A 24,427-nucleotide genomic window follows, 5' to 3' on the forward strand; every position below is an offset into this window, starting at 1 on the left:
CCCGACCATACCATTGGAAACAAAGAAGTTGCTTAGAATTTTTACAAAAATTTCCCAAGAGTCTGGAATGTCATAAAACATCCATCGTCAGCTGTGCAATCCATCATTGCTGTTCCTGTAGCCCCTGCTGGTCAGGTATGTCTCAATGAGCAGAGACCATTGGGTACAACCAGAGTGGTGGATGGTCTTCATTATAATGGGATGCCGGATCCTGTTATTTTGGAAGTGACCCGTTTCCTGACTCTTTGAGCAACTGCCTGCCTTGACCCATATCTGTTCTATCATGTTGCACGAACCCTACCAGCCCTGACCTCAGATTTGTCTGACCTCTGTTCCTCATTTCGGAAGATCTCATCTGTAAGACATTGGTGGTTGATATTGGAGATGGACTTGGAATGTGACCTGAGGATTCTAATTGCAAATTCCATTACCATCCATGTCTTGTATTATAGTGGTCTGAACTCCTGTCCCAAGACCTGACCATGATGCTCACCCTTGTTCAAGGAGCCCAGGAGTAAAATCTCATCCATCTCATTCTACAAGGTTAGGACAGATTGTCCCCAGTACCTTCGTAGAGAATTTCATATTGGACTCTACGTAGGATGGTGGTTAGAGTGGTTTTTACCCTAGAAGATGGAGGGACTGTACCTATCTATTAGACAGGACCGCTAAGGCCTACAACCAACATCCACTTTAGCCCCCGGTCAAAAAAAATCCATAAAATTAGTAGTGGAAAGAAAACTGATGGTGACCTCTTGTTTCCACCATGTCATGAACACCACAAAGTGGTGAAGACCCCATCAAACATCTCCTCATATCTCAGATTCCAGACAAGAAGACTATTAAGATTATCTACAGTCCCACCTTAGTATGGAACTCAACAGGCCATACATCGCGGATTAACGTCCACCAAACCCGGTGGGATCGGCCAACCATCTCATATCTATGGCGGTCTCCAAATACCGAAGATCTTTATCTTTCACTAGGGTTCTGTTCACGTGACATTTACACATCTTGGATTGGATTGATAAAGCCTGTTACTGGTCGGATCTGTGGGATTAAACAGCTACAGACAGGGAAACAATAAGCAAGGAGACAATAACGGGGATGATAAGATCGCAGGAGGCTCTGCTTATCCCGCTAAACCATTTAATACACCAGAATTGATATGCAGCAGGTTAAAGGGACGTGGCGCTAATACAAAGCGGGATCCAGATTAGTGCGGGAATTGTGATTGGTGCGGGGTATTAGTGAGTCTATAGGGACACCTAGTGGTCAATCTCATGAATGAACATCAAAACAAAGTTGTCACCCCAGACTCCGGCGCACTTTGAGTTGTCATTCGGAGGTGTACATGGGATTTCTTGACCAAAGGCAAACAAATCAATTTGGGCGACTTCGTTCCCCCATCTGAAACGCACTATCCCAATGAAGGCAACATCAATTTTTGATATTAGTTTATTTAACATAAGAAAATTTACAAAAATATTTGACAAGTCAGTGGTTTTGGAATCCAGGCCTCGGGTACGTATATACTGTATATATTGCAGAAGCACAACACAGATGCCTGGGCAACGGCACAATTTGTTTCTTAGACATTTTTGGTCCATTACATTTGCAGCCAACTCCAAAAATATCCAGATCCCCTTAATACTGACACCAAATCCCCTAAACGAATGCACATCGCAGTCCAGACCCCACTCACTTACACAGAAACTTGCACTTTTGTGCATAGTCTTTCTGCTCTGGAGTCAGGACCTGCACTCATATGGTCATGTGACCTGATCTGTGCAGGTTCTTTTGAAGGTTCTGCAAACATTTGTGCCAAGGATTATTGTTTGCGTTTAGCTGCAATTCAATCTTTCGGCAGGGATAGACCCCACTGGAGCCTTAGGTGACGGCCCAAACCCCCCCACAGTTCTGAGTATGTTGGCACAGGACTTAATTTCTAGCATTGGATTTGTGCCAAGTCCATGGCAAGACCTGAATGCTTTACATGCAAATTTCGTTACTGATTATTTCTGGATTTGTCATGGATTGAACTCTCACTTTTCTTTGAAGTGTGGATGAGGGATGACCAGATGTTGCCCCCCTACCCTTAATTGTGTACACGCCCCCTAGTCTCCTTTAGATATGTCCTAGGTATGGCTGTAGAGGGTGCAGGGTAGCTCTCGCAAACAGGCTCTGGTGACTAAAGTGGCCAAAAGGGTCAGATTTTGTATCATGGCCCAGGAGCTTCAGTTTATGTCTTGGCCTCATTCACTACGACCTGTTAGGGCATCATCGAATGACTTGTCAACTGGAGACCATAGAAGGGTTTCTTCAAAACGTGTTCTCTTTGGTTCTTCGGGCTTTTCAATGACCTGTTCATGAAGTATATCCATCTTATTGTTGAGTTGACCGTATCTTTCCCACTCTTTTGTCTTCTCTCTATGGCCCAACATGAGATATAGCTGTCAGCTAGTCATATGGGCCTACAATATAATGTCCTGGCCTACCAGGACATGTGCCCTGGGTGCCATATGAGGTTCCTATAGTCACTCTGTCTAGACTACAGTTATAACTGCAACGTTGCCCAGGTGAAGGAAAAGTCAAGCTATGGATTCTGATTGACATGGGACACATTGGTGGGATTCCAAAATGTGCAACCTCCACTGACACCCTAATTGTAGGAGACCTGGTACATGGTACAAGTCAAAAATTATTGTGTTCTAAGCGTTTTTGTACAAGTACCTACTACTCGATCATGGATGGTGCTTCCCGAGCAGGAGAAATGATGACTTGGGTCTTGGCTTCTACGGATGAGTTTGACCATCTGAAACCTTCTCCAGAGGTTCACGAAGTCTAGACGCTACAAGATGACTAGTCTTCAGTTCCTTAACCCATCAGGGATCTGGTAACGGAGATGTGACTGGTCATGAGGGTATATTCTCTGATGGGTACGCACTCATAGTCATACTCTCCACCGAATTCTGCATGCACAGCACACACCATAGTTCAGCATTTAGCGGTGGCGCTCCATGTTTAACATTCATTATTCAAGTCTTTGGGGACATCATTAGTGTCTGTGAAGATCTCCGATCCAGGGTTTTCCCATTAACCCCTCGCTGCCTCCAGCCTGGAGACAAACAATAGAGTCTGGTATCTCAGTCTTGTTCTCCGCCTATTGTTCAAGTCTCATTGTGTAAGACGAGTGAAGTTATATCCCACCAGGGAATCCGAGGATAGAAGACTTCCATTTATAGTTGGGTTTTGATGGTGCAGAATGATCTTGTTGCACCCAGTCTCCATCACTCCATGCATCTTCTGCCCTGTAACGCACCTGTCAGCCGCGCGGCCTCTTCTCCCGGAATAATTTGTGTGCTCTTATTACGGATATTTCTCTCTTATAGCCTTCTGCCTGGGAAAGATTCTGTTGCCAGAAGGAAGCTCACAGCTGTTTTACCGGTGGGGGGGATTAGAATGGATCTTAGTGACCCAGATTTTGGTAGCCCTAACAAGCATATACTGTAGATAAAATACGATGCTACAAAAAATTATATTCTATATACAGCTAGTATAAAACATATGTAAAAAAAATTGGCACATTCTAATCAAGCCAGGGGCGTAGCTATAGGAGATGCAGAGGTAGCAGTCAGATTGGGGCCCTGGTGCCTTAAAGAGGATCTTTCATCTCCATAAATTTCAGCTCTTTCATCCCTTAAAAGGCTCCTCTTCACCGATTCCTGCACATTTGGAATTTTTTCTCTAGCACCCACCTTTCCTGAGCAATAGGTACAGTAAGTTTTGGTGTCTGATATCCTAACTAGGCTCTCTAATGTCAAGTGGGTGGTGTCAGGAAGGAGCAGGCAAGGGGGCGTGATTCAGAACTCCAATCAGAGGTGGATATTTTAAGAGCTCTGAGTCACGCCCCCTGACACCACCCACTGGACATCAGAGAGTCTAGTTAGCATATCAGGTACCAAAACTAACAACAGTGATTTCTCAGGAACGGTGGGGTCTAGAGAAAAAATTCCAACCGTGCTGGAATCAGCGGAGAGGAGTCCTTTACAGAACGGGAGTTGGTGGAAGTGGTTAAAAGGACTCTTTAAAGATCCTCTACCACGTACGACAGGACTAGTATCATATATGAGAAAATAGTACAGTAGTTGAGGATGTTTACAGATTCCTATTGCAGATTTTTTTTGTTCCGAGCCCACCCATCTCAGGTGGAGTACTGGTTCTCATTGAAGAGACATTTTTCAGGCAATGCTTCTTTGGAACAATTATGCAAACGAGCTCATATCAATGTCTAATCTGTACATCTTACCCATAGAACCCTTGACTTATTAGGTCCACCAGCCCACCAGGAACATCTTCGGATTATCAACCTCTTGAGCAAAAGAATGAGCAAATTACAAGAATGACCTGACTTTCGTTGGTAGCGTTGGGTGGAATAGTCTCTGAGTTTTCCACACACAAACCCCATTGGTGTGCCCATTCATGGTGCGCTTCCTTAAAGGGGTTGTCCAGTCACAGAACGTTCTTCCTGATCCCCCATCACTCCTGCTCCAAACCTTTCCAGCCCCCTTTGGTCTTAGTATACTAGTCTCTGGAGATAAAGTTTGGACATGGACAGGTGACCACTGGAACCACTGACTGGCCACAGACATGACCCAGTGTTGCTGGAGAGCCCCTTTAAGGGGCTAACACATAAAAAATCTAATGTTTCCTGTTTTTAAAACGTGTACCTTAATATCTACACACATTCCCATGAAAGACCAATAGCAAAAACCATCAGTAAAAAAGTTTTTTTTTCAAAAACATCCAAATAATTTTACATCTGATGAAAAAGATTTCCACATTTGGATGATTCATCGTCTTGTTTTGGTAACTTTTTCGGTAAAGAATTTGCCAATAAATGTCGGTCATCAACAAGTTTTTATATGTGTGAAGGGTTGTCGGCCCCGGTGAGGTCAGGGCAGGACGACATGGCATATTATGGATTAGTAAGAGTATTGCAAGCTTTGGTCGTTGACTAATTGTAGGTATAACCCATATGTAGAGGTCTTCTCCTGTCTATGTGACCCATTGGTTCTTACCAGTAGGACTTCTTGATATAGGTCCATCACGATATCCCAACCACCTTCTACCACCGTAAAATGCCTTCACCAACCTACACCGGCCTATAGGTGAGCAGAAGAGTAGGTGACATGCCAACGTTCATTCGTCTACTCACCATGGACTGGTGGAATCTCATTGGCATGAACCAAAATGGCGGCATTCCCTTATGTTCACTGACTTAGGCTGCAATTCTGGGTGAATTCACACCCAACAGATTTGTTGCAAAAACTTCTGCCACTGTTCCCACGAACCTCCATGTGTTTCCCTCCAAAACTTCCTCATTCAGATGAATGAAACGGGGGCAGTCACCAAAATTTTTGCAACAATTCTGCCGTGTGTGAATACGCCATAACATATATGCAACATGAAATGTTTATTGGTTCTACCAATATGGCCGTCGCCCCTAGGCATGGTAAATGGTACACGAAAAGTCTACATGTCCAGACGTCTGAGATGTATGATATGGTGGCCCAATATATAAATAGGAGGAAAAGCAAAAACATCCAACTTTTTGAGGCCTAAGTCCATGTCTATCTGGTGCCACTTGCCGCCTCCTCGCAGTCTACTTCATATTTTTTTCCAACCAGTCTTTGAACGTGACGGCTTTGGTGTAGCCCGTGTAGAGGTCCTGCTGACAGGTCTTGTCGTAGCCCCAGCTGACCAGTCCTATCAGTTGCCAAGTGGCCTCGGAGGACTCCTTGCCCGGCAATAGAGCAGCGGCAATCCCCCCAGTCTCTGAAGGACATATGTGAGAAGTGGCGCTCGGAGCCTGTTTGGCGCAGAACATGCTTTCCGTCACGCTGACTGCGATTCCGTTCTCCTCATACTGCTGCTCACACAGGAGGGAGTCCACCGGCAGCACCAACCCGGCACGAGTCGTCTCGTTCTTGTAACCTGGGGCTTTGGGGTCGGAGATGATCCTCCAACCACTGGTGACAATCTTGGAGTCTAGTGTGGCCAAGTCCAGATCGGAGGACGAGGTCAGACACACGGGTTGGACGTTGCTGCTCACCCTGGCCTTGTCCAGCAGTTTAATGACCGCGATGTCGGAGTCCAGCAGGATGGGGTCGTAATTCGGGTGTATGATGACCGCTGAGATCTGGTGAAAAAATGGACGAAACGGCGTTAGGATATTCAAGAAATGCAATTATTATGGCCTGCATTGGGAAAAATGGGGTCATCACAGTGGCCGATTGGCCCACCAGAGTACCAGAGGATCCTCCGATGGGCCCAGGCAGCAGAAGACACCCAAATTTGAAGGGTACCAATTCTATTTTCAAGGGTTTGTAGGAGGGTGAACCCCCAGAATCAATTTATCAGATGGGCCCAAAAATTCCCAGTCCGACACCGGTACTACAAGTATTAAGATGCTCCTGGAGATCAGCGCATGCAAGTCGTTTTAGTAGAAGGGAGATAAGCAGCTGCCAAATCCATCTGGTTCTGCTTATCACTGAGTAAAAAATTTGGTAAAAATTCAATCCCATAAAATTCTTGATGGGCGTATGGGCCATCACAATACAGATAGGCTGATGGTATAACGATGGAATATATACAAAAAAATCAACAGAAGGGCCCTCAAATATCTATAACGATTAGAAAAGAGGTCTGCTTCTGTCCAGCAACAGCGCCACTCTTGTCCAGAGGCTCTCCATGGTATTACAGCTGTATTTACTTGAGCTGTCATACCAGGCACAGCCTATAGACAAGGGTGGCGCTGTTGGCCATCGATTTCGCCATGAAAATCCACATTTAGGGAGGGTCAGACCCATCTGGTGCCGCTTATCTCAATGGGAAAGTGTCACTGGATGAATAAAAATCAAGCATGACCCCGTATTAAAGGAGGGATGTTTACGCATGCGCTAAGACTGAATGGAGCAGTAGCACGCATGCGTGACCATCCCTCCGTTCAATCGTTGGGGTCCTCCCAGTGATTATATGTATTTGATATGGAGTAGAGCGCCCCCTTAAGGCTCCTATGAATTTGGTTTATATAGATTATGACGTCATCAGATACCGCTGCCTGTGATGTCATCAGCAGATAGATGGGGGTTGGGGGCTATCTATTGCTGGTATGGTGTACAGCACAAGATCATATAACGGATAGGGGGCGCACTCTGACACTTAATGGCGGCCATTATCGGGATTATATTGTGCCATCGCTCTCAGACCTCGGGGGGATTTACACGCAGACCCCTATATCAGAAACAACACATCGACCGCTGTGACTCCGGCGTGTATCCTATGGGGGCGCCGCTGCCGTACGCCATACATCCCTGCTCCCAGTTGCCATGGTTACTGACGTGTAGGTGCTGCAGGCTCTTGTCGTCTCGCTCGTCGTCTCGGTAGAATTTCCCCAACACAACTTTCAGGTCTGACACCTTGATAATGGTGCTCTTGCCGAGGTCAGTCACGCAGTGCGCCGCTATCACCACCGTGCGCTCATTTAGCAGGGCCCCGCTACACACCAGGACCCAGGCGCCCCTCCGCAGATTGGCGTCTTTAACTCCGTTAGACCTGCGGTATAAGGCGGCCTGCCACGGCCAGCGCATCTCCGAGACCCGGGGAATGGTGAAATTCTCCAGCTTGCCGCAAACTGAGACAGGAAGAAATAGAAAAGGAAATATATCGTTATAGTCGCTCATAAAGGGGCTCATAAAGGGGGGGGGGGTCCAATACCGGGTACCAGTGTTTGAAGTGACAACGGCTCTCTCTTCCATTTTTCAGGCCGTGTGACGTCACGTTTATCGGCATTGTTCGCAGCTCAGTCCCATTCAAGTAATGGGTCTGAGCTGCAATACTAAGCACGGCCACTATTGTATATGTGGCGCTGTGCTTGGTAAGTAGTGAAGAGAATGAATGCTGCCGTCTAGTCAAACGGCAGAGGATCCAGATGTCAGACCCCCCGCCGGATCCTAAGAATAGGTCATCAATTAGTAACCCTGGAAAACCCCTTTATCGCGGACCAAGTTAATATAGGAATAATGGAGGACCACCTGCCGGGACCCCCACTGACCCCAAAACAGGGTTCTGCATTGCCTACATTTATTGAGCAGCAGGTCACGCAGGCAAACTGAAGCTGTATTAGTCTGTACTGTGGCCTATTCTTTGAATACACAGTATTGTGGCTATGCTTGGTATTGCAACACAAACAGCCAATGGGTGGGGGTGCTGGGTGTTGGACCCCCCAATATGACATTAATGACCCACCCTAAGGGATTCTCGGAGTCATGTGACTCCAATTATGTGTTCCTGCAGTCATCACTAGAGAGCGCTCCCTGTATAGATATTTTTGCAGAGAGCTCCCCCTAGTGGTGGGCGCAAGTAGCCAAAATTGACCACAGTCCGACATTCTGAATCCATGAATTACATATTGCAATGCAATCTATGACTCTCCATCTTCTGCAAAACTACAACTACAACAGCCCCAAACCTCAAATCTCCAAGGGTAGAACCTACTAGGGATACAAGATGGCGCCCGCCCGCTCCACTTCCCGGTTTTCAGACAGGTCCTTCGGCTGCTTCCTGTGCGGCGGTAGAATGGAGACACGCACTCGTACTGGATTTGGGTATGAAGGTGTTGGTATCCTTTCGGGAGCTCTCCCGGGGGCAGTGCTGGCTTCTTTGTGGGGTAAATTTCAATCTTGTCTTTGGTGAAGGATGAAGATGAGGAGGAGTAAAGCTGGTGCAGAGGCGTCTCCCTGAGTAAGACAGAAGCGGTGGAGTCAAGGAGGTGGCATGGCTATTAGGCAGGGGCATCACTATAGGGGGGCTCAACCTGGAAGGCCCAAAATACTCTACAGCATTAGGAGACACCAGTAATATAGATAGCACATGGTAAGGGGTGTCCTGGGGAGCTTAGCTTGGGACCCCTTCTCTATCCAGCCCAGACCGCCATGATGACTTCTTCACAATATTGTGGACACAATCTTCCCATCATTCTCATCCCCTGTCGATGACCCCCCACATTGTAATCGTACCCCCTTTCTGTGCCTCAGTCTCTCCCACAGAAACTCTTCCCGTATAGACGATGCTGACCAACTGGTATTTTTGCCATTAAAGAGTTAATTCTCTCCTTTCTGACAGTGGAAGGCTGTGTATTATAAATCTTCTCACTTCAGAGCACCAGAGGGCAGGGGAGATACATTTATGAGACTGACGGCCATCAAAGGGAATAAGAGAGGAGAGCAAAGAAATTTAAAGGGATTGTAATGGACATGGACATTTGTCCCCCTTCCCACACAGAAGATAAGTGCCCAATGGGGGCGAAAGCTTCCATATGAATGGAGCACCAGTGCGGTTGCACTTCTATGAATGGAGCAACAGTCACACAATTGTAAATTTAGGGAGGATAGGAGATAAGTGTCTATAACGGCCCTAGTGTGGTGACCCGTGGGCCCCCCTGGCTCCTGGACCCATGGCCCGACCAGTGATGGCAGTGGGTGTAATCGCTCACCGTGACTGGACCTGCGAGGGCAGCACTTTCTGACGCACCAGATCCGGAATCTTAGGCTCCCGACAAGCTGAAACAAAGACGTGAGAAAATCTGATTTACTTGAAATCTTTAGTTCTGTCTGACTGAAGGGTCTGTGAATATAATAGTATCTCTCCTTAGGATAGGTCACCAAATCGGGGGTTGGTCCATTTAGCGGACCTCCACCTTATGAGCTGATAGAAGGAGCCACACAGGAGAGTGCAGCAGCCCCTTCACTGTATACTAGGCACAGCGCCATACATTGTATAGTGGCTGAGTCTGGAATTGCAACTCAGTCTGACCGGCAATTCTCAGCAGGGGGAGATAATGAGCACAGGAGAAATTTCCTCCCAGAGTAAAAGGATTGTGTATTCTGCCCTCTCTCCTGATGGCAGACGATAGATATTTTATCTCCTCTCCTCCGCCCGCGCCATTCATGTTCTTATCATGTAAGGCCGGAGTTGCTTTTTAAACATATTTTACAGATTATATTTAGCTATTACCCTGAAATGAAAATGGAATTACACAGAAAATATCCACTTCCAATTTGTCTAACTGTACACGTGTAATCCGGATAAAGGAACCAGAGAGCCCCGGAGAGGCGGCAGGACACTGGTATTAACCAGACGTGTGCTGGAAGCGGGTCTAGGGGAAGGCAAAATGAATAGAGAAAGATAGATAGATAGATAGATAGATAGATAGATAGATAGATAGATAGATAGATAGGAGATAGATAGATAGATAGATAGATAGATAGGAGATAGATAGATAGATAGATAGATAGATAGATAGGAGATAGATAGATAGATAGATAGATAGATAGATAGATAGATAGGAGATAGATAGATAGATAGATAGATAGATGGGAGATAGATAGATAGATAGATAGATAGATAGATAGATAGGAGATAGATAGATAGATAGATAGATAGATAGATAGATAGATAGATAGATAGGAGATAGATAGATAGATAGATAGATAGGAGATAGATAGATAGATAGATAGATAGATAGATAGATAGATAGGAGATAGATAGATAGATAGATAGATAGATAGATAGATAGATAGGAGATAGATAGATAGATAGATAGATAGGAGATAGATAGATAGATAGATATATAGATAGATAGATAGGAGATAGATAGATAGATAGATAGATAGATAGATAGGAGATAGATAGATAGATAGATAGATAGATAGATAGATAGGAGATAGATAGATAGATAGATAGATAGATAGATAGGAGATAGATAGATAGATAGATAGATAGATAGATAGATAGGAGATAGATAGATAGATAGATAGGAGATAGATAGATAGATAGATAGATAGATAGGAGATAGATAGATAGATAGATAGATAGATAGATAGATAGGAGATAGATAGATAGATAGATAGATAGATAGATAGATAGATAGGAGATAGATAGATAGATAGATAGATAGGAGATAGATAGATAGATAGATAGATAGATAGATAGAAGATAGATAGTTAGATAGATAGATAGATAGATAGATAGGAGATAGATAGATAGATAGATAGATAGATGATAGATAGATAGATAGATAGATAGATAGATAGATAGGAGATAGATAGATAGATAGATAGATAGATAGATAGGAGATAGATAGATAGGAGATAGATAGATAGATAGATAGATAGATAGATAGATAGATAGATAGGAGATAGATAGATAGATAGATAGATAGATAGATAGATAGGAGATAGATAGATAGATAGATAGATAGATAGGAGATAGATAGATAGGAGATAGATAGAGAGATAGATAGATAGATAGATAGATAGATAGATAGATAGATAGATAATATCACATTCCGCCGGGCTGATCCCTCTGATTCTGGGCAGTCTCTGGATATAAATACTTTACCGTTCTCTCTCTCTGTTCCGTGTTGTCTGCAGTGATCTATCTGGATCTGTTCTCGGGGGAAATCACTTTGTACTGATTGAGATCTATAATTTATGTGTCTTGTTCCCATTCAATTTACAATGAACTCAGGGTCACCACTTACCATAGCTGGGTCTATAGGATCTGTATTATCTATAGGGCTTTCTATAGAGGGGTCCGGTATGATGGAGCAGGCGGGTTTTGATATTGAGCTTTCTTATTGCAGAGAAGAGACGGCCCTATCCCCTGTAGCCCTTCCATCATGGCGCTGGGTTTAGTGGTCCTGGATAGAAGGGTCTTATATTTCCCTTTCTTACCCCTGGGAATATCTGCCAATTGTTGAAAAAACGGGAGCGAGAAAGGGAGGAATATAAAGCAAAATATCTAAGATGGAATCAATCAGAGCTGGGGACCCTCCTCCATGACTACTTTATATAGTATACTGCGTCTTGCACCGCCCCCATACTGTGTCATGCACCACCCTATACTGTGCCATGCACCACCCCCATACTGCGTCATGCACCACCCCCATACTGTGTCATGCACCACCCTATACTGTGCCATGCACCACCCCCATACTGTGTCATGCACCGCCCCCATACTGTGTCATGCACCACCCTATACTGTGCCATGCACCACCCCCATACTGTGTCATGCACCGCCCCCATACTGTGTCATGCACCACCCTATACTGTGCCATGCACCACCCCCATACTGTGCCATGCACCACCCCATACTGCGTCATGCACCACCCTATACTGTGTCATGCACCACCCTATACTGTGCCATGCACCACCCCCATACTGCGTCATGCACCGCCCCCATACTGTGTCATGCACCGCCCCCATACTGTGTCATGCACCGCCCCCATACTGTGTCATGTACTGCCCCCATACTGTGTCATGCACTGCCCCCATACTGTGTCTTGCACCGCCCCAATACTGTGTCTTGCACCGCCCCCATACTGTGTCATGCACTGCCCCCATACTGTGTCATGCACCACCCTATACTGTGCCATGCACCACCCCCATACTGTGTCATGCACCGCCCCCATACTGTGTCATGCACTGCCCCCATACTGTGCCATGCACTGCCCTCATACTGTCATGCACCGCCCCCCATACTGTGTCATGCACCGCCCCCATACTGTGTCATGTACTGCCCCCATACTGTGTCATGCACTGCCCCCATACTGTGTCATGCACTGCCCCCATACTGTGTCATGCACCGCCCCCATACTGTGTCATGTACTGCCCCATACTGTGTCATGCACCGCCCCCATACTGTGTCATGTACTGCCCCATACTGTGTCATGCACTGTCCCCATACTGTGTCATGCACCGCCCCCATACTGTGTCATGCACCGCCCCCATACTGTCATGCACCGCCCCCCATACTGTGTCATGCACCGCCCCCATACTGTGTCATGCACCGCCCCCATACTGTGTCATGCACTGCCCCCATGCTGTGTCATGCACCGCCCTCATACTGTCATGCACCGCCCCCATACTGTGTCATGTACTGCCCCATACTGTGTCATGCACTGCCCCCATACTGTGTCATGCACCGCCCCCATACTGTGTCATGCACTGCCCCCATACTGTGCCATGCACCGCCCTCATACTGTCATGCACCGCCCCCCATACTGTGTCATGCACCGCCCCCATACTGTGTCATGTACTGCCCCCATACTGTGTCATGCACCACCCTATACTGTGTCATGCACCGCCCCCATACTGTGTCATGCACCGCCCCCATACTGTGTCATGTACTGCCCCCATACTGTGTCATGCACTGCCCCCCATACTGTGTCATGCACCACCCCCATACTGTGCCATGCACCGCCCCCATACTGTGTCATGCACCACCCTATACTGTGTCATGCACCACCCTATACTGTGCCATGCACCACTCCCATACTGTGTCATGCACCGCCCCCATACTGTCATGCACTGCCCCCATACTGTGTCATGCACCGCCCCCATACTGTGTCATGTACTGCCCCCATACTGTGTCATGCACTGCCCCCCATACTGTGTCATGCACTGCCCCCATACTGTGTCATGCACTGCCCCATACTGTGTCATGCACCGCCCCCATACTGTGCCATGCACCGCCCTCATACTGTCATGCACCGCCCCCATACTGTGTCATACACCGCCCCCATACTGTGTCATGCACTGCCACCATACTGTGTCATGCACCGCCCCCATACTGTGCCATGCACCGCCCCCATACTGTGCCATGCACCGCCCCCATACTGTGTCATACACCGCCCCCATACTGTGTCATGCACTGCCCCCGAAGACCCTGCACCCGAAGACCCTGCACAAGATTTAACCCAGTTTCTATGAATGTTACATCCAACCCTATAGCCATACTTTACCTTTAATGCAGACCGGCTGCTTCCCAGACCATTGACCTGTTTCGAGACATTTCCGTTCCTGATTCCCGCTGAGGACGTGGGAGTTGTTACAGAAGTAATGGATGGTGGAACCAATCTTGACCCCATTCCCATATGTGAACCTCGCCTGCTCAGATAATTTCCTATATCCGTTCAGTGGTGGTCCGGGATCGGTGCAGCTCTTCTCCTCTATTACTAAAAGCAAAAAGGAACAAAAACATCTCATTTGATAAAGGTTAAAAAATATTCTGCAGTAAGTAAAGAAGTGAGAGACATAAGCTCAAGTATAAAAGCTAACAATTATATGGCAGACGTAGAGACAAGGAGGCAGCACTATCTGTGCTTACATCCATTACAGGACGAGATAGGGTGGTAGCACTATCTGTGCCTACATCCGTTACAGAAAGAGATAGGGTGGCAGTATTATCTATATCTTTATTATTTCTTCAGAGACAAGGAGGCAGCACTATCTGAACCTACATCAGTTACAGGTAGAGATACGGAGGCAGTATTATCCATATTTTTAGAGACAAGAAGGCAGCACTTGTATCATTTACAGTACTTGTATCATTTACAGGAAGAGACAAGGAGGCAGTATTATCTATATCTTTATTATTTGTACAGGGACAAGGAGGCAGCACTATCTGTACTATTATAATTTACAGGAAGAGACAGAGAAGAAAAAGAAAAAGTATCTCTATCTATATACATGGTTTATAATAAGAGCCAGGAATGCAGCAATACCTGTATCTACATCATTTACATTGAGCAAGAGAGATTTTTATAATCTTTATACCTACTTTACATCATTTACAAGGAGGCAGTACTATCTGTCCCTACATCCTTTATATACAGAGTCAAGAAGGCAGTATTACCTGTACCTATATCTCTTTATAGAGAGAGAGAACAGTAGTGTTTTTGTACCTACATCATTTACCAGGAGAGACTCACAGGCGGTGTTATCTTGACTTATGTCATATACAAAGAGGCAGTACTAGCTGTATCTTTATTATTTGCATTTTGAGACAAGTAAGCAGTACTATCTGTATTTTATCACTTACAGGCAGAGACAAAGCGATAGTTCTGTCTGTGCTTTACTGGGAGAGACAAGGAGACAGTATAAGGGACCCTTCACACGGCGTAAGCGCGCCGCTCATTTATACACGTGTCCGAGCGCGGAGCTTCAAAACAGAGCCCATTGATTTCAATGGGAAGCGCGCGTATATCGGCATATACACACGCTTCCCATTGAAATCAATGGGCTCTGTTTTGAAGCGCCGCGTTCGGACACATGTATACGTGTCTAAAGGAGCGAGGTGCTACGCCGTGTGAAGGCACCCTGATACTACGAACATCATTTATAGTATGAGAAAGAGGCAACATTATCTGTACTTATATCACTTACAGGGAGAGATAAGAAGGCAGCACTATCTGTCCCTATATCTGCTATATCATTTACAGGAAGAGTCTGTAAGGCTGCACTATCTGTACCTATAATATGTACAGGTAAATACAGAGGAGCAGTACTATATATGCACATCATTTACAATGAGAGACAGGAAGGTAGTATTATCCGTACTTACGTTATTTACAGGTAGAGACAGGATAGCAGTACTATCTGTACCTATAATATGTACAGGTAAATACAGAGGGGCAGTGCTATCTATGCACAAAATTTGCATTGAGAGACAGGAAGGGTGTATTATCTGTACCTATGTTATTTACAAGTAGAGACAGGATAGCAGCACTATCTGTACCTACATGATTTACCTATAGTATTACCTCCCTCTCTCTGTAAATAATGCTATTTTAACCTACATGTTTACAGATGCTGCAATACTATGTGCACGAACATCATTTACAGTGAGAAACAAGAAGGTAATACTATCTGTACTTTAATTATTTACAGGTAGAGACAAGGAGACAGCACTATCTGTACCTGCAATACAGGTAGAGACAAGGAGGCAGCACTATTTTTACCTGCAATACAGGTAGAGACAATGAGGCAGCACTATCTGTACCTGCAATACAGGTAGAGACAAGGAGGCAACACTATCTGTACCTGCAATACAGGTAGAGACAAGGAGGCGGCACTATCTGTACCTGCAATACAGGTAGAGACAAGGGGGCAGCACTATCTGTACCTGCAATACAGGTAGAGACAAGGAGGCAGCACTATCTGTACCTGCAATACAGGTAGAGACAAGGAGGCAGCACTATCTTTACTTGCAATACAGGTAGAGACAAGGAGGCAGCACTATCTGTACCTGCAATACAGGTAGAGACAAGGAGGCAGCACTATCTGTACCTGCAATACAGGTAGAGACAAGGAGGCAGCACTATCTTTACTTGCAATACAGGTAGAGACAAGGAGGTAGCACTATCTGTACCTGCAATACAGGTAGAGACAAGGAGGCAGCAATATCTGTACCTGCAAAATCTAAAGTGAAAGACAAGGTAGCAATACTATCTGCACTCACACACTCTCCAGTGAGAGCTAAGAAGGTAGTACTATCTGTGCCTACATACTTACAGGTAGAGACAAGGAGGCAGTACTATCTGTACCTATAGCATTTTGTAAATTAAAGAGTACATTATATTCCCAGGTTATTATATATGTCGCCACACTGTGCCACATACATTCACTCGCAGACACAAGATTTCAGGTTAATTCTCCAGGGACTGCGGTATAACCGAGATCTGTTATCTGCGGGAGCAGAAATGAGCGATGACAGAAAGGCGCACATCAAAAATTCAATTATAATGAGCGAGGGGGAGAGTGACGGAAACCATCTGGATTGTGGGAATAATGAATAAAATGTCCGTGAAATCTTCATGTTCTCTGATCATTAACAATGAAACGCGCTTTCCTGCCTGTCCTCGTAAATTGCACAAGAAGTCAATCAGGCGGCTCCTCCTGTCGCTGCTCTGGTCTAATGTAGACATAAGGGTCTGAGCCATAGACCTGGAGTACACCTCCTTAAAACTGAAGAATCATCTAGAAATATCCCATGGAATAGTGTACTGGAGAATCTAATCTTATGAATCTCATTGTCTTGTTCCTCTGTTATTCTTCTTGGAAATTTATAAATTACCATGCCCATTGTTGACGAGAGGTGTCTGTGTAAACAACGTAGCGGCCTGTGCAGTCCTACAGAATATATACTGGGCTCCTAGGGGGTGGGGGTAAAGGATTCAAGATTGCCCAAAAAGGTATACCAACTCCCAATGCCAATCTGCTGCTGGTAAAGCCAGCCGGATATTGTCGTGCATTGTAAAAGGGTTGGCCAGGCGGCCAGATTAACCCTTTCATTGGCCAGTTGCCACTCCTAGACCATAACACTATAGCACTCACCGCTTTCACAGTGCTTTCCCGTATATCCGGCCAGGCAGGCGCACTTATAGGATCCGGTTTTCTCCACAATGCACGTCCCGTCGTGAAAACACGGAGAAGAGGAGCACACTGAAAGACAACAACGGGGATTAGAAGTCATAGTCATAGCAAGCTGTATACACACGATACGGTAGAAAATGTGGGGCTGAAAATTTTTGGAAATTTTTGGGTTCGTAATATGGAAATATTTTAGTTAGAAATGTTACTTTGTCCTACTGATTGACAATCTGTGACCAATCATGCATTGCGGGAACCTTTTAAAAAAAAAAAAAAAAAATTTGTTTAAAGCAGACTTCTCCTTTAAGCAGCTCTGTCAGGTCTCCTATTATACTGTACGTGAGGGCAGTATATGATAGAGGGAGAGACGCTGAGCTCGGGGATATATAGTTTTCTAGGGATTAGTTAAGGATATTCATGTAAAAAAGCTGTCTTTAACTGTCAATCACTAAGCGGGGGCGGGGCTAGCAGGACTCTCAGTCTTTCTGTAGGAGTCCTGGCAGCTTTCAAACAGCTTTTCGCATGCAAATCCTAGAAAACTATATATCCCCGAGCTCAGCTTCTCTCCCTCTATCATATGATGTCCTCAGACAAGTCCAAGACAGAACTACTTTAAGTCCTCATCCTGCTGACATCATACATTGGGGTAATATTATTTACCAGTAGTTTCTTCAAAGGTCGCATAGAATCCATCAAAGTTCTTAGACCCATCCGAATGGAAAAGAAGATGCAGAGAGTTCCCTGAGCTGCGAATGGACTGCGGCCGCTCATTCCCACAGAAGCGCTTGATGACTTTAGTATCCACGTTGTCGCCATCTCGGACTTCCAGGTAGTCATACTGACACATGTAGTCAAACTCCAGGCTTATCATTGCAAACCTGCAGGGAAATAAAGAGTCAAACCAGGGGCACCTGGAAAACTTGGGACTGCATGTGCAAAATTGTCGGCAACAGTGTTTTTTAAAGGAATTGTCCAGGATTAGAAACAAGCAGCCATGTTTTTCTAAATACAGTGCCTCACTTGTCCACAGGTTGCGTGTGGTATTGCAGTTCTGGCCTCAAAGGTAATGCTTGAGTATACATCATGTGACCATCAAGGCCTCCTGTGGTCATGTGAATGGTGTACCATGTGCAGAGACCAGCAGGGAGCACCAGAGCAGCGGCACAGGAGTGGCAAGGGATTGAAGTGAGTATAATGGTTTACATTTAAAGGGATTTCCCAGACTTAATAATTGATTACCTATCCTTAAAATTGAAGATTGGTAGGGGTCTGACTCCAAGGCTTCTTCTCTACTTATCCAGCACAGCGCCCTATATTGCATAGTGGCTGTGCCTGATATCGCAGCACACATTTATTCACTTGAATGGGACTGGGCTGTGCGCAGGTCATGTGACTGATGCTGATCTCCACTGATCCTACAGATTAATGTCACCTTTAAGCTGACCCTACACATAAAATCGCTGTCAGTCAAACTGTTAGACTCTAGCTACCTTCAGTCACCACTAGGGGGAGCTTAGGTGCTGATGCATACTCTTTATCCATTGAACTCAATAGTAAACCAGTATGCAGTCAGCGCCCCCTAGTGGCAGTTTTACTGAGAAATTTTGGAGCTCTGTTAGATATAGTAAGATATGAGTGAGCGCAGAATGTTGGACCTAAAAGTGACATGATGCTGGGGCTGATATAGGCGGAACTGGACACAGAGGGGTTAAACATACGAAATACGAATTTCACCAAATTGATGGCTTTTTTAATAAAAAGAGAGATGGGACGTCAGTGCGGTGTGAACCCTGGCACCCGATTCCGCCGTCATTTTTCATCTCGTATCTGCGCGCCTCATCCCGGGCTGCTGGCACATTATTAATCTTCAGCCAGCGTGTTACATATTACGAGATGATCCAGCAGCGACGCTCAATAATTCATACTCATTTACACTATGCGGCAACTAATTAATAGCAGCAAGACACCGGCAAGGTGAGGACAGGAATAAGACCGTGATGAAGCAGAGCCCACACTGCTCGCACCACTTAACTGTTTCCTGACTGCTAGACAAGATCTGGAGTCCTCATGTGTGCCGTGTATACAGATATAAGGATCTATCATTGGGATAGCTCTTCAAGTCATTAAAATTTTTACTTGTAATACCATGCCAGGCCACACGGAGTGCTGTTACAAATAGCATCAATGCTGGGAAACATGACACAATGCGATATTATTCAGCCATGAGGTTATAAAAGGGCTGAGTCACCAAATAATGACCAAATTTTTATATTTTCATTTTTTAAAGAATTTTAAAGAATTTTCCATATTTTAAAGAAAAAGTAATACTTTGCAATTTTAACTCTGGCCACTAAGCCTAATAATAGATTGATGGTTATGTAGGGCATTGCTCATTTATATCACAGATAATGTTACCATAGAAGATAACACCTCTATAGATAACGCCGTTGAGGCATCATGACATCACTACTGACAATAGATGATGTCACAGCTTATCTCCTCCCCCAGAGCATGACAACTCTCCCATAGACCTCAATGAGATTATACAGGACGATGATAGTATCAAGGGGGCAAAATGGCCGACCCCAGAATATCATAGACAATCCTAGTACCGTACAATCTGCCCTAACCCTAATGATGTGTATATTCCCCCGCCATTATATAATTCTTCCAGGAAATCTGCGACTAATTGCGGCGGATTAATTACAGTGATTATTATAGAGCGGTATTATAGGACGATGAGCCGGGGACTTCCTGCGGGATCCTTACTGAGAGATTTGCCCTTATTAGTGTCATTACGGCTTAATGGAGGTATTAAAATACATAAAAGGCTATTAGCAGAAGCGCACCATAGCGCCAACATATTCCGCAGCGCTGTACACAGATTGACATCACTCACATCAGTCTCTGATGATCGAAACTCTATGAAAAAATTGCTTCACTTTGTAATATATCTTTTCTTAGAGTTCCGTTGTGCGGTCCCTCTGTTATTCCTCCTGGAAATGCTTCAATGAATGAACAAGGGGTTTAAAAATCAATAGGGCGCCTGTCTACACTAGCGCCCCCCGGACACTATAGGAACTGAATGCACACTGGCAGGGGTCCCCTCCTCTTACAGCTGCTGCCTGGCACTCTACTTTACCATTGCTGAGACATAGTGACTACTAGATAAGACCCCCCCAATACTGCAACGTCTCAGGGGAGGTGGAGAGTCACGAATCAGAAGATGAAAGGTGACATCACACACTGTAACGCAGATCCCTGGAGAAGAGAATTCACGACGCAGCCAGGAAGCCGCCGCATTCAGAGTCTGTAAATTACCTGATCCAGAATCCGTTCACCTTCTCCTGGATTAAACCAATTAATTTATATCCAATAGGTGCAATTACTGTGTCACATGACCATATATTTCATCTACATATCAATGAGCGCAGCTCTGGAGTATAATACAGGATAAGTAATGTAATGTATGTACACAGTGACTGCACCAGCAGAATAGTGAGTGCGGCTCTGCAGTATAATACAGGATAAGTAATGTAATGTATGTACACAGTGACTGCACCAGCAGAATAGTGAGTGCAGCTCTGGAGTATAATACAGGATAAGTAATGTATGTACAAAGTGACTGCACCAGCAGAATAGTGAGTGCGGCTCTGCAGTATAATACAGGATAAGTAATGTAATGTATGTACACAATGTCTGTACCAGCAGAATAGTGAGCACAGCTCTGGAGTATAATACAGGATAAGTAATGTAATGTATGTACACAGTGACTGCACCAGCAGAATAGTGAGCGCAGCTCTGGAGTATAATACAGGATAAGTAATGTAATGTATGTACACAGTGACTGCGCCAGCAGAATAGTGAGTGCAGCTCTGGAGTATAATACAGGATAAGTAATGTAATGTATGTACACAGTGACTGCACCAGCAGAATAGTGAGTGCAGCTCTGGGGTATAATACAGGATAAGTAATGTAATGTATGTACACAGTGACTGCACCAGCAGAATAGTGAGCGCAGCTCTGGAGTATAATACAGGATAAGTAATGTAATGTATGTACACAGTGACTGTACCAGCAGAATAGTGAGCGCAGCTCTGCAGTATAATACAGGATAAGTAATGTAATGTATGTACACAGTGACTGCACCAGCAGAATAGTGAGTGCGGCTCTGCAGTATAATACAGGATAAGTAATGTAATGTATGTACACAGTGACTGCACCAGCAGAATAGTGAGTGCAGCTCTGGAGTATAATACAGGATAAGTAATGTATGTACAAAGTGACTGCACCAGCAGAATAGTGAGTGCGGCTCTGCAGTATAATACAGGATAAGTAATGTAATGTATGTACACAATGTCTGTACCAGCAGAATAGTGAGCACAGCTCTGGAGTATAATACAGGATAAGTAATGTAATGTATGTACACAGTGACTGCACCAGCAGAATAGTGAGCGCAGCTCTGGAGTATAATACAGGATAAGTAATGTAATGTATGTACGCAGTGACTGCACCAGCAGAATAGTGAGTGCAGCTCTGGAGTATAATACAGGATAAGTAATGTAATGTATGTACACAGTGACTGTACCAGCAGAATAGTGAGCGCAGCTCTGGAGTATAATACAGGATAAGTAATGTAATGTATGTACACAGTGACTGCACCAGCAGAATAGTGAGTGCGGCTCTGCAGTATAATACAGGATAAGTAATGTAATGTATGTACACAGTGACTGCACCAGCAGAATAGTGAGTGCAGCTCTGGAGTATAATACAGGATAAGTAATGTATGTACAAAGTGACTGCACCAGCAGAATAGTGAGTGCGGCTCTGCAGTATAATACAGGATAAGTAATGTAATGTATGTACACAATGTCTGTACCAGCAGAATAGTGAGCACAGCTCTGGAGTATAATACAGGATAAGTAATGTAATGTATGTACACAGTGACTGCACCAGCAGAATAGTGAGCGCAGCTCTGGAGTATAATACAGGATAAGTAATGTAATGTATGTACGCAGTGACTGCACCAGCAGAATAGTGAGTGCAGCTCTGGAGTATAATACAGGATAAGTAATGTAATGTATGTACACAGTGACTGCACCAGCAGAATAGTGAGCGCAGCTCTGGAGTATAATACAGGATAAGTAATGTAATGTATGTACACAGTGACTGTACCAGCAGAATAGTGAGCGCAGCTCTGCAGTATAATACAGGATAAGTAATGTAATGTATGTACACAGTGACTGTACCAGCAGAATAGTGAGCGCAGCTCTGGAGTATAATAGAGGATAAGTAATGTAATGTATGTACACAGTGACTGCACCAGCAGAATAGTGAGCCCAGCTCTGGAGTATAATACAGGATGAGTAATGTAATGTATGTACGCAGTGACTGTACCAGCAGAATAGTGAGCGCAGCTCTGGAGTATAATACAGGATAAGTAATGTAATGCATGTACACAGTGACTGCACCAGCAGAATAGTGAGCGCAGCTCTGCAGTATAATACAGGATAAGTAATGTAATGTATGTACACAGTGACTGTACCAGCAGAATAGTGAGCGCAGCTCTGCAGTATAATACAGGATAAGTAATGTAATGTATATACACAGTGACTGTAGCAGCAGAATAGTGAGTGCAGCTCTGGAGTATAATACAGGATGAGTAATGTAATGTATGTACACAGTGACTGTACCAGCAGAATAGTGAGTGCGGCTCTGGAGTAAAATACAGGATAAGTAATGTAATGTGTGTACACAGTGACTGCACCAGCAGAATAGCGAGCGCAGCTCTGGAGTATAATACAGGATAAGTAATGTAATGTATGTACACAGTGACTGTACCAGCAGAATAGCGAGCGCAGCTCTGGAGTATAATACCGGTTCCATCCATTCAGATGTTGCTTTTTACTCTACAATGGTACTTCAAGGAAATATTCTACCCATTACATACCATACCTGAGCTCTACGGTATACCCGGGCGACACTTGGATGCTCCATTCACAATGCGCATTAAATGGGTAACTCTCCAGCATGATCTCCCCACGGGCGGCTTGTATCACCTCCCCACATCCTATAGAAGGAGATAATAGTACATTAACCCATCACAATGCCCATTATGCAAAAAATAAATAAAATCCTCCAATCTATTCTGACCATTGTCTATATGATGCAATGAGATGTGTTAGAGCTCCCTCTACTGGTTATATCAGTGTACTGTCTTGTGTAAATTATGTATTAATAAATATATGAGCAGTAAAGGGAAATGCAGTAAAACTAAAGATCATAGATCTAGTCCGGTACATGTATATATAACCGCACATCATATATTGTAATGCGGTACAAAATATGGGACAACCTGCCCAAAATGTAAAGAAGCCATAGTGTGCCACGGTATACATGACAATCCTATATAATGCCGTAAACACTGCCCCTATATAATCCGCTACATGACTCCAGCACTGAAGGAGTTAAGGGCCTCCCCACATTTTCCATTCTCATCTCCTGCTGCTAAAATTAAACGGAGAACTCGCTGTTGTGGAATTTTTTATTTTTTTTTTCGCCGCGGGTGTTGCCATGGTAACCGGTACCACTATACAGGGGACCCGGGAACGCCGCCTATTACCTCGCTGCATTTTACTAAACCCCCTCAGGGGCGCAGAGTGCGAGGTTAATGTTGCAGTTCGTGAATGGTGTCGCTATAAATAACCCAAAAATATTCTTTAAAAGCGAATTCCGGATTCTTCCCCGGTGGCGGCCGCCGCAGTGTTTTCTCAGTACATACAATTTCCCAGGATACAAATAGCAGTAATGTGACAGCTGGGCGGCGGCCTATGGATCGGTCCTCAATACAGGCACATAAGTTCATATACAGTGCGGGAAAAAGGTAGTGGCGTTTCCACGGGCACAGCCAACGCCAAAAAAAACCATACCGAGACCTAAGAGCAGGCCATCAGTTGCGGCCTCACTGAGGTCTACGTGAGAGTTTTCTCTGTACAGGGTGTGACATCATCTATTGTCAGTAGTGATGTCATGATGGCTCAGTGGTGTTATCTATAGAGGTGTTATCTTCTATTGTAATACTGTCTGTGAGGTAAATGTGTTACCATCCATCAACTCTAACTCTTTACACCTTTTAATAGACGCTTCTCCAC

At 44.8% G+C, this 24,427-nt stretch overlaps 1 protein-coding gene across 1 annotated transcript in view; it reads right to left on the bottom strand.

Moving 5' to 3' along the window:
- Positions 1-4,492: 4,492 nt before the first annotated feature.
- The window catches only part of PAMR1 (peptidase domain containing associated with muscle regeneration 1), a 31,852-nt gene continuing 11,917 nt past the window's right edge, over positions 4,493-24,427 (bottom strand). The window contains exons 4-11 of the mRNA XM_075281053.1: positions 23,232-23,346; positions 17,937-18,154; positions 17,241-17,348; positions 13,868-14,080; positions 9,557-9,623; positions 8,560-8,801; positions 7,404-7,696; positions 4,493-6,202 (exon numbers count right to left, since the gene is read on the bottom strand). Coding sequence (XP_075137154.1) covers positions 5,666-6,202; positions 7,404-7,696; positions 8,560-8,801; positions 9,557-9,623; positions 13,868-14,080; positions 17,241-17,348; positions 17,937-18,154; positions 23,232-23,346 — 1,793 coding nt within the window. The 3' untranslated portion in view covers positions 4,493-5,665. The remainder of the gene's footprint in view (positions 6,203-7,403; positions 7,697-8,559; positions 8,802-9,556; positions 9,624-13,867; positions 14,081-17,240; positions 17,349-17,936; positions 18,155-23,231; positions 23,347-24,427) is intronic.

The sequence above is a fragment of the Leptodactylus fuscus genome, chromosome 7 (genome assembly GCF_031893055.1).
Source record: "Leptodactylus fuscus isolate aLepFus1 chromosome 7, aLepFus1.hap2, whole genome shotgun sequence".
Lineage (NCBI taxonomy): Eukaryota > Metazoa > Chordata > Amphibia > Anura > Leptodactylidae > Leptodactylus > Leptodactylus fuscus.